Source organism: Ambystoma mexicanum, chromosome 3p, assembly GCF_040938575.1.
Source record: "Ambystoma mexicanum isolate Mex_15411 chromosome 3p, UKY_AmexF1_1, whole genome shotgun sequence".
Taxonomy (NCBI): domain Eukaryota; kingdom Metazoa; phylum Chordata; class Amphibia; order Caudata; family Ambystomatidae; genus Ambystoma; species Ambystoma mexicanum.
Window position 1 is genome coordinate 707,869,762 of NC_090925.1, and position 20,378 is coordinate 707,890,139.

General features: G+C 46.1%; 1 protein-coding gene across 1 annotated transcript in view; it reads left to right on the forward strand.

Moving 5' to 3' along the window:
• Positions 1–20,378, forward strand: part of LOC138580751 (uncharacterized) — a 333,494-nt gene that overhangs the window by 167,422 nt on the left and 145,694 nt on the right. Inside the window, exons 10-11 of the mRNA XM_069651540.1 lie at positions 7,131–7,367; positions 8,275–8,416. Of these exons, the coding sequence (XP_069507641.1) occupies positions 7,131–7,367; positions 8,275–8,416 (379 nt within the window). The remainder of the gene's footprint in view (positions 1–7,130; positions 7,368–8,274; positions 8,417–20,378) is intronic.

Genomic DNA, 20,378 nt, shown 5'->3' on the forward strand with positions numbered 1-20,378 from the left:
GAAGAGCTGCTGCTGTATTGAGGAAAGACCTAGGGTAAGTTCCTGCTTGCCACACTGGCTACCAGAAGGAATGCCTGAAGGTAGAAGCTCTCTAAAGAAGCATGAAAGGGTGACAATATAGTCTGCCTACAAAGGATCCTGAATGAGTTGATGTCGAGAATGCTGTACTGAGCAGCTCTAAGGTTGTGGGAGTACCTGAAAAAAGTCTGAGTGAATCATGAAATCAGAGGTCATGGAGAGTCTTGGGAGACATCTGAGTCAAGCCAATGTCAAAGCAAAACCTGGGAGAAGTTTGTGTAAATCAAAGGTCATGGAGATACCTGAGTAAATCCAAAGTCATAGAAAGACCTGAAAGAAGCCTGAGGTAGTCCAAGGTCATGGTCAGAGCTTAAGAGAGTTCTTAGAGATCCTAAGATTGTAAAGAGATACCAGGGACTGCTGTGACTACAAGAGGTTGGTGAAACACCTAAGAGAATTTTAAGCGACCCATGGTCAAGAAGGGGCCTGGGAGAACTCATCATGATCAGAATTAAAAGACTTATATTGAGAAAGAGAATCCTTGAAAAGACTTGGGAGGGTTGGAATAAACCGAAACTGGAACTCTAATATTGGGAAAATTCACATCATGCCACGTTGTAAGGAAAGTTTCTTCCAACTGAAGGTTGAGGAAAGGAATAGTAGGTCAAAGCAGGGTTGCCAGAGAAACGTATAATGGATGGCAGCCTGTAATCTACATATATATAAAACGCATGGGTATGTTTCCCTACTCCGATGCTACAATTCATCAGTGTTAGGTTGCCCTCTGCTGTCCAAATGGCAAAGTGCACCTCTGTGTGCCCTTCCACTTCAACAACAGCTATAATTTTAACAAACAAAATGAGCATGGTTCTATGTGGTCACCTTCACCTTCCACTATCGCAAACATTCAGAATAATTTCAAGTTACTTCTCTACATCCCCACTGCTCTTCAGATAGGGCACGGCGGTTACAGTATCAATGGACCGTTAATTACCGGCTCAGCATTGCAGAAAGAGCGAAACGCTGTAGGACGAATGCTTTCTTACAAGTTAAAACTGATGGTAGGTGCTGCAATTATTCTACTATGCAACCTTATGCCATCACAGGGACACTGCAGTGGTGCAAGGTTGACAATTACACGTCTACAAAGACACACGATAGAGGCCTGTGAAATCTGTGGAACGTAGTTACTGTTCCTATAATGCACATAACTCTCATTCCATCTGATAGAAATGTCTTTCAAATTCAAAAGAAGACATATACCTATACGTTTAGCCTTTTCAATGACCGTTAAGAAGTCACAGGGACCTATGCTCCCTTCCTGAAAGCGATCAGTGGTAATTCTGATATTTAAAAAGTGGGACAGAAGTGACCTTATGAATTAAGCAATATTGACTTTAAGATCTGCTAGAACGGCATATGTTACGCCGAGAATGGCTATTATCCATATAAAAGCCTGGTTAAAAATGTTCTTATTACACAGTAATTTTGACATTGCAGCTGACCTGTATTAAGAAAATATCACAACTGCTCTGTTATAAGTTATTACGCTTCAGTTGTGATGTGTTTGAGCCAGCAGAGATCAGAATTCCAGCTGTCACTGCAACACGTAATTAAAGCTGCAATATGCTTTTCAAATTCCTTGCTTGGTAAATAGTTTCATGTGGGACTTTACAGGACTGTTTATCGTAGAATGTTTAATAAGTGCACTGCTGGGGTTTAACAAGTGTGCAAAAATCTGTATGTTTTTAATTATTTAAAAGCACAACATGAAAACATTCTTTCAAAGCATTTTATTGAACTGCATAGACTTCTTATGCAATATTTCAGGCGCTGCTTTAAAAAAAAAATCAAAAAAGATTCTACACTGATTATATGAATCAGCAAATGAAAGGAAGAGGCCACATTTTTAAGGGGATGACAATATGTGGCCAAGTATTATATGGAATGAAATAGCAACTACCATACATAAAAATGATATTGCAAATCAGCTCAGTGTTCTGTGACCTTGCAGAGGAACCCAGCCTTCATTCTCATTCCTATAGTTGGTCATGGAACTCCTTCGTGACTTGCAAAATCCTTATAACATACAGTAGGGGGTACTTTACCCCACATATTACTTCCAAGACAGAGAGTCCTGAAGAGAAGCCATCTGTGAATAACTTGACAAGAGACTTGTACTTGAGAAGCATCCGGTGTATGTTTGTTTTCTAGAATAGAAGCAGACTTCAAAAGTGGTTTATGAACACTTTTGCTGGTCAACTTGGAGAACTCTTGTGTTGTAGCTTAGGCTTAGTCTAAGCTTAAGGACTCTTACAGAATAGGTTTGAACCTTCTGTTGGCCATCAGTTTTGGACTTCAGCAGTTAGAACAAGACATCCCCAGAGGGACAGAGACTTATAAGGAGAGGATTCATATTTTTATGTTAGATAATCTGATCACCCTGAAGTATAGGGAACAACTAGGAAGCATAACTCAAAATTATCCCATCCTGAACCTATTTATTATGGATCTTCTTATTTGTTTGGTAGCTTTCCATAGTCCCTTTAGGTGTTCATTCAACCTAACCCTGATATTGTATATTCAGATAATCAGAATCTGTCCAACTCTTTATGGTCTTCATTTCTCTGCATCACCACACTACCCATTCTACTTCGGGCTCTTGAGATGCCTTCGGCCACCTGAATATTCCTTTCCTCCTAGCTGCCTTCACCGCTGGCTCCTGCTGGTCCTTCCTGATGCATGGAATCCCATTTCCAAACCCAACACTAACCATCAAACTGTCCGGGAGCACTGACATGTGATAAATCCAAGATCGTCAACACTCCCAAAGGGGAGCCACCCCCTTTAGGACTGGGGAGGTGGGCCTGTTACGCTTAACAGCCCATGGGGGGGACAGGGTGAGTGGGATCCCTCTGGAGGTGACTCCTCCTTTGGGGACAGCGACGCTGAAAGGGATATGTGTCACCATCCTGTATACCCTTTTGCTAACAACTTTATAGGGTATCTAGGCACTATGGTTTACAATGAGCACATACACCCTTGTGTAATGGCTGACTTGGCGTTTGGCCAGACCTGTGTCCAGTCCCCTGCAAAGGCTCAGGAGAAAAGAGTGGAGGTGTTTCCTTAGGACAGCCAACCACAGGAGGTCCTCAACAGATGCTGCAGAGTTAATCGCACCAAAAGACCCCGAGGGGGTGTGTTTGGGAGGAAAGGGAGAATGCCAGTGTTTGCAGCGAGGCCCCGGACCCGTACCAGAGGAGTGCAGCAAGATGCAGTTGAAGGCCAGCCAGAGCAGCCCAGAGAGGCTGTGAAACCGAGGAAGTAGCCCCTCGGCAGGCCGACGCAGAGTTCAGTGGAGAAGTTGCATAAGGGACTCCATGCAGACAGAGCTGTGGGACCAAGGAAGACGTGTCATGGCAGACGGACATCATGGAGCCCAGTTGAAGTCATATATGCGGCTCTGCGATGGGAGACAGGCCAGAGAGATCCAATGTCCCTCCTGAGGAGCACTGCCCAACACAAGCAGGTATGCAGTGGCTCAGCTGTAGAGGGAGGCGGGTGAGAGAAAGAAGGGAAGGAACCTGGAGTGGGTAGAGAGGAGCAATATCCCAGATGAGGGGAGTAAAGAAGAGTGACGCCCCAGAGTGGGGAGAAAAGGAGAACACCCCAGAGTGGGGAATGAAAGATAGAAAAAACTCAGAGCGGGGCAAGAGTGAGAAAACCCAATAGAGGGGAGGGAGAAGAACAAGCAACCTAGAGTGGAGAGAGAGAAAAGAGACAGAGAGGGAAGTGAGAAGGAGGAAAAGACTCAGGGGGATTGAGGGGGAAGAACTGTTACGCTCACCTGGTATCCACAGGGACGCCACTCAGCCGGGTTGGTTGCCGGTATCCTCTTCCCAGTTTTTCCCCCCCAAGTATGGCCTCCGGGGAAGATTCTGCCCGAAAATACAGGAGGACTGTGTTCAAGACTGGCCAACTGAGGTAAATATCCTCCCACCACCCTGTGTGACTTCAACCCCTCAGGGCCCTCTCCTCACCGTGTTGTGGAATTAGGCGTGCTCTCCATCCTGCCTTCTTGGCAGGGGCACGTTGTCTGTGTGGGGGTGTGCGGCCAAGTTACTTCACTGGCGCGGGCCCGTTTGGTGTCTCTCAGGTAGGTCTTACTGCAGCTTTTGTATAGCGTTGTTATTCTTGCATGTCCTTCTTAATTTGAATGTCTTTTTTTTCTCCCTTAGGTGTGCGAAGCTTCAGCGTGGCGAACTGGCTGAGTTGGGCCTCGCCGGTAAATGATGGCGCGTGATGTGCGCTACGATGGGGTAAGTAAGCGCTATGCGCAGCGCTGCATTATCTTGCCTTTGCTAACCTCTTTATTTCCTTTCTTGCAGGTTGCAGTGTTTTCCAAGCGTGTGTCGAATTCCGGAACGATGCCGGCCGGGAGGCGACCAGCCAGGGAAGCTTCTTGTGCAGTTTGTGGTTTTGCAATGTCTAACATGCCTTCTTTAATATTGTCCTTTCCCTTCCTCTTTCAGGTCTTTCGGTCCGGGTAGCATGCAGATCCAGAGAAAGCTGTTCACTGGAGCTGCGAGCGGATAATAAGATGGAGATTGCAGGTAAGATGCTGCTAACGATGTTCCTTTTGTCTCTTTGCAGGTTTGCTTCTCCGAGGCTCGTGGGTATCACAGGACACGGTGAGCGTCACGTTGCAGACTGCAAAGTAACGCGAAGCGTGCTTTCCTGTTCGGGTGTGGTTTAAATAGCCTCAACAAAGTAGTCCAAGTAAAGTAGTCCCTAGGCCACCACACCCAAAACACTATACCGCATAGCTTGGTTCCTAGGAGCCAAGCTATGTGGCTGCCTCCATGTTGGCTGAAGGCCCCAAATGAAAAAAGTAGTTCCCTGCACACATGTGCTTCAAGGTGCATGAGCCTGGTGCCATAGGCGCCAGGACTGGCCCCAAGAGAGCCTTGTGAGTGGATGCCAGGCCTTCAAGGCCCTGATGGAGACCCAAGCCCTGATTCCATCTGGCAAGTGGGCTTGCCAGTGGCGGTCTGGGGTGAGGGTCGTGACAAGAAACCAGAGTGGGGAGGAGGAAAAACCTTGAGTGGGAAGTGAGCCAGAAGACAGCCCAGAGTGGGGAGAGAGAGAATACTCCAGAGTGGGGTGACAGACAGAGAAGAAAACTCCGAGTGGGGGGAAACTTGAAGAACCCCAGAGAGGGGAGTCCAAAGAACCCCAGAGTATAGAGAAAGTGTAAAAACCCCAAAGAGGGTAGAGAGAAAAGTCCCAGAGTGGGGAGAGAGTGAGACGATCCCAGAGTGGGGGGTGAGAGAGAGAAGCACCCCAGAGTAGGGAGAAATTGTGAAGTCCTCAGAGTGAGGAGTGGAAAGGAGAGGAGTCCCCAAATGGGTAAGAGACTAAGGGAACTTCTGGGTGGGGAAGATAAAAACATGGACATAATCCCAAAGACTGGAAGAGAGATGAAGGAGCAGGCCCGTACTGGAGACCTCTGGACAACAGTCCTACCCATCAAGAACTGGCTATTATTTTGAAATTGAACTATGGGCACAAGGGGTTACTAAATCGGACATGGTTAGGGGTCAGAATCCCTCAGTTGGCCCTTCCAGTAACAGTTCCCCCCTAGTCTTGTTTTTGGTTATTATTATTGTGTTCGGTTGAGAGATAGGGAAATGGGTAGGTCACAATGGGATTCTGGACGGAGGACTTATGTAGTTTGATTTGACATCCTGACGAGCACCCTTGTGAGTTTATTTTTTAATACAGTAGGGCTTCAGATTATTATTAGATTATTTTTTAGCCTGACTAAATAAACAAACCCATAAACCAATGTCTGGTGGTCCGAGTCCTAGTTCTGACCTGCCACAGACCCCAGCTGGAATTGTCACCCTGTTACTGTTTAAAAGGCCCAGAAAGACTCTTTAAAGATTTCACCGCTTTTTCTATACTGCCATGGATTTGCTTGAATAACTGTTAAAACCCAATGCATTGTGATCCCTATTCATCGCATTATAATATGCTTGAGTTTATTTTTTTATTTTCTATTATTTTTGCACCAACCAATTTTGTGGTCCCTGTTAAATAAGTTAGCTCTACTTTTATGCATACAAAGATTTAAACCTAATGCACATTGTTTTTGCCTAGTAATCGTGCCTATGAACTTTGGGTTCCCCAAAACCATGGGCGGAATTAGGTCTAGTACTTTGACCTTCCTCCTTATAGAGTAGACAGGGCAGCTTACAGAAGGATTTTGTTGTGCCGCTGTTTGCAAGTACCTGGATGGGGTGTTTTAGGAAGCATGTTGTTTGTTAGGCCTGTATTCACACTCCCTCAGTGTGTTCCTCAGAACGAACCAATAGAGGATATATGCTACCTACGTAATCTAGAGGAGTGATAAACTTTGCAGAGGACAGCTTCATGGCATTGCACAGTCACTAGAATGTCACATTACAGGCGGGCCATTCCTCCATCACCAACTGAAACATGTATGCAATTACCCCCACACTCGTAGGTGAGGAACACCCACTCACATGAAACCACCTTATGTCTTTTTGTCATGTGTCAAACCAACTCATACAGACACCCCCAACAACTGCCATAAGTTGTCATTTTAAGGCCCCACTCGACACAGACACACACCTACTCACCTGTAACAAGTCCTGATCTGTCAGTTAGGATCCATCCTCAACCTCCACAAACCTCACAATCTACTGTTGACCTTGACCCTAAGTGGTTGCCCAAACCTGTGTGTTCGTGTACATAAATGAGCAAAGTCAGTGTCTCGTGGTTATATCTTTTCTCTTGTGGATTCACAATCACCTTTTCTGTGTGCAACTGTACCTCTTTGCATGCACACATTTCCTTTTGTAAGTGCACTGTTTTGTCATGCATGTTCACCATAGTCTCCTCTGTTTACACCATCTGTCTTTTTTGTGGGATCATGTCAAGATCCCATAGAGTACCTGTTAAGCTATCATGGGCTACAAGCTTTACCCATACGGCATGAATTCCATCTTCTCGTAGGATAATTGCCATGCTTCTGGAGAGTGTATGTCTGGTTACCTGATGCTGTTGTGTTTTATTCGTTTTCACAGTAATGACTCCGCCAATGCTTCAGACATGCGCCCAAAGAGATGCGGGCAACAAATCAGCCAGATAGACCAGCATTCCAGTGTGCATTCCGGGGAACTCCGGCTAAATGTTCCTGGCAAAAGAGCAGGTACCCCTGGCAAGAGGGCAAATACTCCAAGAAAGAGGTCCAATACACCAGTCACTTCAGCAGCCCAACAAAGGATGAGGCAAGCACGACGAAGAGGAGCAGTGTTTACAAGGTAAGACTGCAGTGGCAGCAACAACCTTGGGGAGGGCAGGTGATCTCTCCTGATTGGTGACAATGAGACTTCTCCCTGGTGGGGCCAGTGAGAATGTTTTCTCCAGGAAGGACAGTCACGGTCTGCACGGCTTGTGGAACTGTTAGCGGTCTCCCTTAATGGGGAATCAGAGATCTTTCCTCTTTTGGGAAAGTGGGGTCCTGGTTCCATACAGGGCTGAGGCTGTCCTTACTCCGTTAGGACAGTAGGGGTCCTTCCATCAGAGGGAACATGGTCGCTCTGTGTATAAAAGTGAGGATTCCTCATATCTAAGGACCTCTAGTTGACCTCCCTTTACTGCGACATTGGGAATAGTCCAGGGGGCTCCATAGATGTCCTCCCTCTAGGTGGAACAGTGAGGATCCATCCACCACCAGGGACGGTGGGTGACCTCCCTTTGTTCGGACAGTGAGGGGCTTACTTTCCCAGATCCTTCTTCCATGCGGTCAGGGGTGGTCATTCCTCCAATGAGGGTCACTGGGGGGCATCTCTCTGCTGGAGAATTGGGAGATATGTTTTACCGAGAGAACAGTAGCCATTCTTGTGGGACAGTAGAGGCCTTTCTCTATGTGTGACTGTAGGTGTGAATGGGTGACAGTCAGAATTTTCTGCATGGGGGCAGTGGCGTACTTTCTTCATGAGTGACACACAGTGGGTCTTACCTGGGAGCAGAAGCGGTGTCTTCTGCTATGGGAGCAAGTGAGGATTCTCTCTTCATGGGTGGGAATGGAACATCCTGCCTCATCTTTGGGATAGTAGGGGTGCTCTCTTGACTGAGAGAGTGAGTCTGTTCACTGGTGGGAAAGGGGGTAGGCATGCTCCCCAAAACCTGCCAGACCATGTGTGCAGCTGTTTTTCTCTTCCTCAGGTCACTATTTGTGGAAGATTTGGATATTCTGCTGATGTCTGCTGAGGACGGAGACATTTACATCTGGGAATTTGATGATTCCATCACTGGATCTGCACCCGCGTCTGTCCACAACCTCCACAAAAACCCTGAAAAGATAAAGGTGAGAAGCATCCTTTTAGCTGCCGTAGAGAGAGAAATATGTGGAATGGAGGAGAAGTCTCAGGGAGAAGGCCTAGTGGTGCTGAGCTAGTAAGATGGAGAGATATTAAAATGAGTGATACTCCTGAAAAGGCTAAATTGGTGGTGGGAGTGGGAAGGGCTGCATAAGTACTGGGTCATAGTGATTCTGAGAGGAACTTAGAGGGTGCTTTTGCAGATATACTCCATTCCAAATAACCCATACCGCCACACCCCTCTACCATGAAACAGCCTAGGGGCTGGACAGCCGGCACACTACAGCAGAATAAAACTCAAATCCAAGTTAAATGAATGGTGACATCTTCAAGGAAAACCAAGCAGCAGAAGGGAGTCTTCCATCAATAGCTGAACCTATGGCCATCTGAGAGTGCAAGACCCTAGTTATAAAGTATTCAAAAAGCCTATAGATACACTGGAAAAATCCAGAGCACCAAGGGGAACCGAGGCTTTTTGTAGGGCACGTCTCAGAATAATGCTCTAAACATCAAATCTCTGCACCTTTTAAAGGGAACTGTTACTTGGCTTTATTTCGTTTCAATTCTTGCACCAACCCCATACCATTGGCTTCCTATTATAATTGAACTATTCATTGGATGAGCCATACGTGCTTGTGTCACTGTTGCTTGAAATCCACTTGCATCCTAAGGCCTCCTGCTGTTGTCAGGGCTGTTCATAACATGGCCGGCCTTGCTTGTTTGCTCACGTGCCTTACGCCTCAATTTGTCAGGTTCCACGATGGTGCAGAGGCATAGCAAGGATTGTCTAACAGGTTGGGCCCACTGCTGGGGCATCAACATACAGATTCTGGCCATACCTTGTCCACTCTGGACATACCTTGTCTAGGCCTCTGGGATGGTGTTCACAAAGTAAGCCCCCAAGAAGGCATAAAAGTAGTAATTACAAGCTTTCAATGAGGGTTAGGGAGTAGAAACTCTGAAAAAGCAAAGGACATGATGAGGCGCCACTCAAAAAGTAAGTGGAACCAAGGTTCTGAACGATTTACGTCCTCTGAGCCATTCCCTAGCCGAGGCAGAAGTCCAGAGCAGCATCCTCATCCACTGATGCCCCAGCTTTTCTGCCTATTCGTCTTTGAGAAAGACAGATTCCTTCCTCATTTAGAACCTTGCCAATGAAAGTCACAGCTTGAGGAGGGCAAAGGTGGAATTTGTTAATTTTGATGAAAAGACTGCATGCTCTTAGAGCCCTGCATACAGGGCGTGTCCCCTCTGTCATTCTTGACTTTGGCAGGGAGTAATCAGCCAGTCCTCCAAAAATGAATGCACCAAAATCTCCTTTTTCTTTAACAAGGCCAGGATGGTCACCAGCATCTTCATGAATCCTCCGGGTTTGGAGAGGTCAGGTATTGCTGTGGTTATAACGCAGGAATATTGGTTTAGAGAGACTCAATATTGAACTGTATTGTGTCTATGCATTTGTTTATGCGTTAGATTTAATACTAGAGCACCCTCCCAAGATGCTCTTTGAAATAAAAACATAGCAGTTAATGCAAGCTGTACTTCTGCAGAAGGAACTGGAATAGTTGGTCTTTTTTTTAGAACAGGCCACACATACCATATCCCAATTCCCTTTGTGTTAAGGGGATCTCTGAACAAGTGGGCAATGAATTCCTCTTGAATCTGGGGGCCGGGGTGGGAATTCCAGAATGTGTCCTCATGTGATGATATCTGGGACGGATTAGCCTGGAATGAATAGAACCCACAGAGGTAGAAAGGTCCGTATACATCCCCCTACTGGTACGGCCTGCACCAGTACCCCAGAGTAGACAAGCACGCTCATTGATTCTAAGAGAGGGGAACTGTTTTAGACTTACTGCTGCATCATTTCTGCTTGATGCAACCTGGAATGTTCCTCTGGCCTAGAAGGAAGCTCCCTGGTGGAACCCACTGGTGAGGTCCAGATATTGAAGAATGGGAAAAAGATGTCCTCAGGTGAAACACAGTATTCCACATCTCCATTTCAGGGAGACCTCTATATCCCAGAGATGGTTGTGGAGTGTTGCTATCCCTGTCCCACTAACTTGGAGATTGCCGAAAGATGGTACCACTCTGGAAGCACCAGAAGAAGGGTAAAGAAGAGAAGGGGTAAGAATAAAACAGGCGAGACATGGTATCCCCTTTTTCTGTTGAGGACCAACCTAGCCCTCCCCCAAACTTTATGGGTTACTCTAAAGCTGTTCACTTAATTTCCCCACATGTGACACTTGACAATACTGGGACGATGAAAAGGCGACTTAGAGTAGTGAACACTACGCCATTTCACCACTCTAGTAAAGGGACGAAGAAGATGCCTGCAAAGTGCTTTGAGGGTCAGGCATGTCCCTTTAATTATGGTCAGGCAAGTCTTATTAGACATCCACACCTGCAGCCTGTAAAGAGATTGCAGGTCTATAAAGAGGGACCAGTGGAGCAGAGCAGAGAGCAACAGGGAGGCCTGTAGGGGAGAGACCAACAGGGGACTCTTGTAAGAAGTTGTCACCCATGATGGGACTGGAGAAGCAGCCAGGGCGCTGGCAGATATCCCAGACGGCTTGCAGGACCTGAAGCAAGTTGGTCGTGCACTTGCCGCAGGTCTGGGAGCCTCCATGACAGAGTGCAGGCAGCAGGAGCTGCAGAAAAGCCAGACGAAGAGAGGACGATGTTCGCGTCCATGAAGAAGCATTCCAGGTGCCGACGTGCAGACGGAAACACACGGCAAGCGAGCGGGGCTCGTGAAGGTGGAATTACTGGCTTCAGAAGTGGAGAAGAAGCAGCAGGAGCCGCCAAGAGGAGATGCAGAAAGCCAGTGAGTGTCGGGGTGGGCACTCAAATACCCGGGCGCACCCAGCGGACCAAAAATAAGTAATGGTCCATGCAATTCAAGTAAAATAAATGTATAATTGAATACAGAATTCAATGGGAACATCAATTTAAGTCAAACAAACGTATATTGAATACAGGCGCATATATTGACTGGAGTTGGGACTTACATCTTAATGGGCCCAATATATAAAAAGATGCCTATCTCTGCATGTCAACATTTTGGAGGCAAAGAAATTCTCTTTGTGCATATATGAAAGATCTTCTAAGGGGTAACTTGGTTCCTTCCTCGTTCTTACTGGGGTTTCAAAAGAGATGTGAGAACTTCGCTAGTAAGTTCTCCCTGGATTCCTCAGAAAGCGACTTTGTGAAAAAAAGGAAAGTCATTGGGCCTCATTACATGTTTGCCGTTCTGGAAACAAGGGTGCCGCTAAGCTCGACGGCACCTTTGTTTCCAGGCCGGCAAACTAGGAATCTGCCTGCCGGAGCCGCTGTTCCCAACATGTCTGACCCTGCCGGGCGCAGCCGGCACGGTAGGCAGACCTGTCATGAAAGCGCTGGCACCATTAGCAATGGTGCTGGCGCTTCTGTGTCCCCACTCCCATAGAGTCCTACTCTATGTAATGGGGACTTACATTTTACCGGCGCCTGACTTCCTGGCCCGCGGGACTTGGAATCTCCCGCTGGCACCAGGAAGTCAGGCACCGATCAAATTTTATGAGTCCGGCAGCAACCCGCCGGTAGCACCAGAAGGGTTACTGCCGGACTCGCAATGAGGCCCATTGTCTGGGACAGAATTTCCAATTACGATGACTCGAACAGATTGCTATTGTTCAGGGATAACCACCATTTATTTTCACCATCATGCAAGTTGAGATCCTACTTGCAGAAGTACCCATCCAAAAAAACTCTGGGATCTTTATCTTATATTCTGTTTAAATGCTCTGCCCACTTTAGAAGCGATGGGGCCCAAATTGGGTATAGCCAGAGAAATGCGTGGGTGGCGGATGTGCGGCTCTCACACAATTGAATCATTGGCTCACTTGCTACTAGAGTGCTCCTTTTTCTTGGCAGAGAGAATTAGCCACTTGGGGAGGTTCTTACATTCTACTGCCCTGGTCCTAACTAAAAACCTATGGGAGAGGCTAATGCTTACTGCTAATCAGGCCTTAATAATTGCCTTGACATCATTTTTACAGGAAATCTTCCAGGGTTTGAAGAATAGAATGTCTGAGGAGGAAGCAGCATGGAGGGAGATTTGGGCCTAATTAATTTTTACATTGGTAAAATACGTTGAAGTCCTTTGATTAATTGTTTTATGATTTGAGTATAGAGTTGATATAATTTTGTATATGTTTTGTTGTGTTATTTGTTTGCATTTGTTCTTACCTTTGTGTAAAAGTTTCTTGTAAACTGTAAAACACTTTTAAATTTTAAAAAAACTACCAAATTGAATGGGAACTTCAATTTAAGCCAAACAAATGTATATTGAATACTGAACTGAATGGGACCTACTTCAAATTAAAACAACATGATTGCATATTGCACCACGAATTGACTGAAACCTTGAAGTTAAGCATACTAAATACTGAATGAAATAAACCTTCATGGGCAACGCAAGTAACGGAGGAAAGCCCAAGTGCCCATGTGAAAACGAATTGCAGAAAAGGGTGCAAGTGTGCCAGAGAACCATACGAATGTGAGGATTTAGCAAAAACCCCTCCCCCTCAAAGAGAATTTTTAAGAGTGAATGCAGTGCAGCAAGGCCAAAGACTGGCTAGAGGTGTGTGGCATGTGATGGCAGAGCCACGAGGCAGACAAAGATAAGCCAGAGGAGTGTAAATCAGGACATAAATCCAAGAGGCCGCTAAAGAGGATCTAGCTAAATGTGACATGGTGACAGGAGCAAGTACCTGCAGGGGGCTGAAGAGCCCAGGGATCCTAGTGGTGTGACCTGTGATGGGTGGACCGTGTGGTCTAACAATTACGCCTAGACCAGTGAGCCCTGCATGCTGAAACCTAAAGACATTGGGCCTCATTACGAGGCTGGCGGTAGCCATGCCTGTAATACAGTACGGCTGCCGCCGGTATTCATTTTTTTCCAGTGCCCAGAAATGGCCATTTACCAGGTCATTACGGCCTTGCCGGACCCGGTATTTGCCCATACATGGGCGCTGGAAAAAATTCTTCCCCATTCCCATTTGAGCCACATAGGGCTCAATGGGAATGGGGAAGCCGGATGCACAGGCACCGTGTATAACAGTGCCTGTGCATCCGACATGCTGTGCTCGCGGGTGCCTCTCATTCTGCCAGGTCAGCAGGCTCCAGCAGGCAGGCCAAGGGGGCCAGGACAGGAGTCCTTGCCAATGGTTTTAAACACCACTGAGAGAAGGGTGGCAGACCAGGGGATTTCGCTCTGATTGTGATGCAGCCATTTCAGAGCAATTAACATTCGGAGGGGCCGCACTGCAGGAGCCCCAGACAGGATCTGAGGACAAAATGTAGGGCTGATATTGACGATTCACTCAGTTGTTTTAAAAAATCTATACTTATGAGCTTGAGGGTCCATATAAGATTCTTCCAACAAGCCTAAAGATGAAAAAGAGCCTCCGGGTGAGCCAGTCAGAGTCTTTCCAGGTCAGGCAAACATAGCAGGGGTGTCTGAAAGCGACCCAAGAGGAAGAGTATCTGGATGCAGCAGCTCCTGCACACATTATTTCTGGTCATCTATAGCAATAGCGTCTTGAGGAAGTCTCCTTTGCACGTAGTCATCTGGAACATTTTCAAAATGCATTGACCACCTTAGTGCACCAGCTTCTTGCTTCATAAAATGTTGTTGTTGTGATTGTAAAATACAAGATAATTAAAGATCTCCCAGATGAATACTATAGAGCTTCATTACAAGTTGGGCGGTATTGCGGCAGTAAATCCGCTGGGATACTGCCCAACGCAAATAGTGTTACTACAACTCAGTCTGGTGCTATTTGCACCGGATCCTGAGTTGCGGCAAGGCTATAATTCACAATTGTATTCAGAGTCCATAGGACTCTTTGGGGCATTTTCGGAACATTTACCGTGGCGCAAATTGCGCTACGGTAAATGTGCCAAAAATGGGTGGTAGTACTGCAGGTTTACCTCCAGCTAAAAGCTGGATGTGAATCTCCCAACTTACTGGCCAGGCTCGGGAATGGACTCAGTGGTAATACGGCAGGAATAGCGCTACTTCCGTATTTTTACCGCTCCGCCTAACCTGTGATGGGGCATTTTGCAAAGAAATCTGTTATTTTCCGTTTAATACTCGTCAATGCTAATGGAAAATGATTTAATCTGTCACTAGATGGACTGGGAGCTGTTTCCCTTAGAGGATCCAGCCGGCGAGGGAGTATTTGGGGGATTGGTGGTGTCCCGCTCTAAGCGAGAAGCTGTCTTATAGCATCACCTTTCCCACCCCTGTTCTTGCTTCTCTCATTCACCTTTCAAAACACTCCCTGCACTCCAACTGCAGTACAACTGCATTTCCACTGCAGAGCGCGTGCATCCTCTTTTGAAGTGCAAAAACGTCCCACCAACTGCAGGAAAATGAGTGGAGCTGCAAAAAAAAGGTGCAATACGGGCTGATACTAGAAGCCTAGGAGGTGGGTCCAGGAGATCCAAGGGGTCTGCAGTATAACTGCACTTCTGCCACAATTTGCCAGGGATTTCTTTACTTGCCCTGGGCAATGATGAATACCTCACAGCCATTAAAGCAGCAATGTCGAGGGAGGTGGAGGGCCATTCACACCTCTGTAGCACACTTATTTAAGCAGGCTGCATAAAATTATGAGAGAAGATCCTGTGTTGCTATTTTTTAACTGCAATGTTCATCTGACTTACGTTCCTAAACTCTGAAAAATAAAATCACAAGTTGATTTCTGTAATTTAAAGTATGTTTATTTTTGTGGGAATATAAAGTTATTCCCTTCATGCTTAATAAAATGGTTAACTGTATCAGTCAATAAATAACAGGTGATGTTTCTCACACAGATTTCTGCAGCAGGTGCAACAATCGAATGAGGGCACTTACAAATTACATTCAAAGTATACATTCTGCTGCCTTAACTACTTGAATGTAAGTGAAATCAAAGGATTGGTAGCAAGAACAATGTCATTGAGGGGGGAGTGTAGTAAAATCAAAAAATGATAGATGCAAGGTTTTGAAATAAACATACCACTATCATTGCTTTGGGCAACTTTCAATGCCATTATTCTTTAGTATGTCTGTGCAATTACAGAAGGGAACATGCCATCAGCAAATACGTCTTGGTTTGCCACCAAAAGATGCAGTGCAGTCTCAACTGCTTGGCCAGGTCGCTTCTGCACTGGAACATAAGCGGTCACAGGCATTTTCATGTCTTGTGGTCTAGCAGTTTGGGCAAGGCTGCTCACATTAGAGGGATGACCAAGGCTGATTTGCAAACATTGGTGTGGAAGACGGACCAGAGCAATGCCAGTGGTTATGGCTTGTTTAGAGACTTACATCCATCCTTTTTTAATTTTGGCTATTAGGTGCAAGCCAGGACTCTTGCATTGGAGCACAGATAGAATGGAGATGAGATGTGAGGAAGGACACACATCTTATCGGCACGTTTGGTCATTTATCGACTCATTGACTGAACAATGCCATGTTAATCCCTAAGGCATTCCCATCAACTACCTGCCCCTCCCTCCCAAAACATACCCTCTTGGGAACTCTTTGAGCAGGCACTATCACAGAGTAAAACAAACCATACTGTTTAGGGCCTCTCAGTGTTATATCTAAGCATACTTTTGAGTGTTTAATTACTTCATTGCTTCTGTAAAAGAGCTCCTGGTGTCAAACAAATCTCTTAACAACGTGTGCCGTCAGCCAATTGATTTATAAGCAACTTGTGTGTCCTTGCATCTGTTCTTTGCACTGGTGTCCTGTCTAAACCGAGCACTCGCAAAGCCAACAGTGTTGGCGTGTGTATAGTATTAGATAGACATTTGCCACGCAATGACATCATATGCCCATGTACTTGCACCATTTTCCAGCTGTTCCGAAATCTTCGAGCCAGGTGGTAACCTCATGGTAGTGCTGGCAAATGCCTATCCAATGTCTACTCAAAAGGCAAAGTTGTTGGTGTTGCCAATGCCTGTTGGGTTTAGTTTGGCTGACTAAGTGAAAGTGTATATGCACAGATGTGGGGACCATGTTAGCTACATCTAGAGAATCAAGCTACACCTCACTGTGTAGGTCCAACAACAAAGATGGCAAGTGTGGACCATTTTCTGCTGATGTTCTCATGCATACTTAGCAATAGGGTTCCGAATGAAATAGAATATATCTTTGTCTGTGCAGAAGCTTAGCATACCCTGCCAGAACCTTTCATGATTCCAACTGATAAGTACTGACTTGATAACCTCATACTATTTGAGTAACTATTTACAGAGTTTGCATATAAACAGAATACATGATGTGTATTGTGGGTCCTGTTTGGAACGTATGATGTAACTCCTCGGTGCTAAGTGCTCAGGCAGCACTGGAAATGGAAATGATTTACTGTGGTATCCCACCAGTGATGGAGGACGAGGGGAGGCTGAATGGGAGCATTGTTCCCACCCCGCCAATAAACATTCACCTCTCAGTCAAATAATGCTGCTGGTAAAGTATAAATGATCTTATAAATTTAAAAAAACAGTATTTAATATTTCCTGCAGAGCGCAATCCAAGGTGGATTTCACCGTCTGACAAAGGGCGTAGCCCTATCAGGCCCCCTGCTCTGCTTTCTCTCTCCTCAAAGAAAAACACCCACGGCTGCAAAGGACCTCTCACCGAACTCTTATCTTTTTAACCTGTCTCACCAGCAGATTATTTACAACAGGAAGTGATTAGAGATCAGGTAGTGACCATTGTTGTGGCACTTTTTTCTTTAAATTATATAAGGTTCTAATAAGCTATTTAAGTGTTATTGTTGGGTGATTAGAAATGATGGGAGAACAGACCAAACTGTGTGAAACAATGAGCTTGTCATTCATTTTATTTCACTTTTTGTCTGTATCAGATTTTTTGTAAATTCTTCCTACTTTGCATGCTGGAGCTTGTAGACTTCCGTGAATGATGGGGAAAAAGCAACAATCATAGGGGGTCATTTTCCAAGTCCAGCGGAATGTAAATAGTGGCACTGAAAGCATTTACTGACACTTTTTATGTACTGCAGGATTTTGTATGATTTGGCAGACAAAGTTGAACAGCAGAGCAGACTTAACACATTCACTTGTTCTTACAAGTCACCCTGTCCAATAAGATTGTTTTCCATCAGTATATATTTTTATCCTGGTGGAAAGCCAATACATACCTATAGAATCCGCCTGACTTTTACACCTGGTAAAAGCAGGCATATTCCAAAGGAATCTATTGTAGATGGCTCCCACAATTGTTAATTGTGGGAAGGATTTAAACTTTTCCAGACACGTAGTGGAAAAGTGAAGAGAAAGTTATTTTGCCATGTTTTACTCTTTACTTTTCCCGTAATTGGTAGAATACATTAAAATGCCAGAGAGGGGCCCTTTTGCAAAAATGTGCAAACAGGAGTTTTCCCCTCCATGAAATTCAGGAATCAAAAAAAAATGACCTCCTTACTCATTTTCATCACCACTTAACCATAGTGTGTGATTTTGGGCAAATCATTTGATCTCACTATGCCTTACCAGCCAAAATTAGGTGACCCTAGAAGTGATTAAGTTCACACTATAAGCTACTCCAAAAAAGCCGCATTCATGGTTTAACAGATAGGCAACGCAGGGGCCGGGCCCCCCAAGGAGACACCCACACATCCTTCTTTGGAAAATATAAGGCTGCATTTTCCAAACAAAATTGTGGCATTTAACAGAAAATCAAAGAAAACATGTCAAACAAAATGTTATCATAGACAATTGCATATTATAAACAGTATATCACACAGCGATATATAGCGGTGCGGTACGAGAGCAGAGACCCCTCCTCCCTGCCACACCCCACCAGGAAAGATAACAGAAGGCCAGAAACCCCTCAATCTGTATTGCCTGCCTCCTGATTCCACCCTCCTTGACCTGGCTCGAATGCATGGTAGCACTCCACCTCCTCCCTGGTCTGCTGGGAGTACAGTGTTCAGGGTGGCATTGTTGCACACCATCCATCAGAGATGGAATAAGGACTGGGGCCTCATTCCTATGCCCTCGCAGAGGAGGAGGAAGCATCATCCTCGATTCTCCCCAGCTAGGCCAAGAAGACATGGTCGGAGTAGGTGAGGTAGATGGATATGATGTAAATGGGAATGGAGGTCAGCGAGATGTGATAAATAAAGAAAATTCATCCTTCCTCGCCAAGGGGGAGGCACCCTTTGGCAATAAGGAATCTTTAAGTAAGGGTTTTGTTTCACCTTCCTTTACTTCAAACTCCCAGTGTTTGTTGGTTTTATAGGAAACACAAAGAGGAATCATGTCCAGAGTCCCTTTAAAGTGGATGGCTTGGTTTCCGACCAAAGTCTGTTTTGGCCCATTTCTGAAGACCGGAACCAATGGAAACTTCCCTTCATTTCCAGGGATGTACTTAAAGACAGCTGGACACTAGGAGAAGGAGCAAGAATCAGTGGGAGAGCGAGAAATGTCAGATTGGGTGAGCGTGCAGAGGAGGAAGTCTCTTCCGCGCAGGAGGTGCTGACCCGAAGAGACACGTGTGGTGGCTGGGAACCCAGGGCAGTCTGTATAATGCTGCGACTTCGACAAAGGCAGGGAGCCCGATGAGCTCTGGGCTGCGGAGGAAGGAAGCACAACCAGACCAGAATAAACGCACCCGCGTCCTGCCTTTCCAATGCCATAGTCCCAGAGAAGAAGAAGGGACCCGAGGCAGTCGACCATGCAGGCCAGAGCCGGGTTCAGAGCAGGGATCCATGCTGGACACAGAGACCGCCTCCACGAATGAGCACACCACTGGACAGAAGGTCTGAGGCGCCGTAGGAGGAGCAGGTGAAAGGTGGTAAAGCCACACCATAGCCCACACTAAGCTGATAATCTGAGCACCTCAGGAAATGGTGAGAGAAGCAAGAACCAAAACAGGGCTGAGCAGGCCGTTAGCCCACACCAGGCTATTCATCAGAATACCCCGGGAGGAGATGATAGAAGCCACAACCAAATCAGGGCTGAGCAGGCCCGTAGCCCACACCGGGCTGGTAATCCAAATAACCCAGGGTCGGGTGAGAGAAACCACAACCAAAGCAGGGCTGAGCAGGTCCGTAGCCTACCAGAGGACGGATTTAGAATATCCCACCAGGGATAAAGATAAGGTTTTGTTTTTGTGAATAATGACCTAGCCAGATCAGAAGAACCTGTTAAGTTTAATAAGGAGAATACAGGAGAAACTACAAACTGTTCGGACTAGCTGATAAGGCTACGGTTTTGCCAAGAGGAAACTGAGAGACATTTATTTTGTTGTTGGTACTGCTACAGCAACCGGAAGGCTGAGAAAGATTTTGAGAACTCTTTGATGGGGTCAAACAAGCCACCACTAATCTACCTAAGGGAGAGTAAACCTATCCTAATTTATAACTTACATTGAGCCTCATTCCGAGTGCGGCGGTAAGGGGTTAACAGCACCGGTAAGGATGCCGGTGCCGTTAACCCCCTACCGCCGCATTCCGAGGTCCCTTAGCGGGTCCCACTAGGGTCAACTGGTTTTACCAGCCGCCCTTAGCGGGAGCCGCTAAGGGACCAAGGAGCTAATAATGGGCCCGCTATCTGCGTGCCCGTTATTAGCTCCTTCCCCATTCCCATTGAGCCCTATGGTGGCTTGAATTGGAATGGGGAATGGTTTTTGGAATGGGGACTTACCGTGTCCGCAAAGGTCGGAATGTCCCGGTAAGTCCCCATTCCAACACCAAGGACCCAGACACGGGTTTGGAGCCAGTCATGGTGCTGTTAGCACCATGGCTACCTCCAAACTCGTAATGACCCCCATTGTCTTTTCCTTTCATAGTGGTAGGTAGGGTAGATGTTAGGTTAGAATCATTTTTGACAGAGGATGCTTTGTAAGACGTCCTCATGAGCACTGTTTGTCAAGGAGTTCCCCCCTTC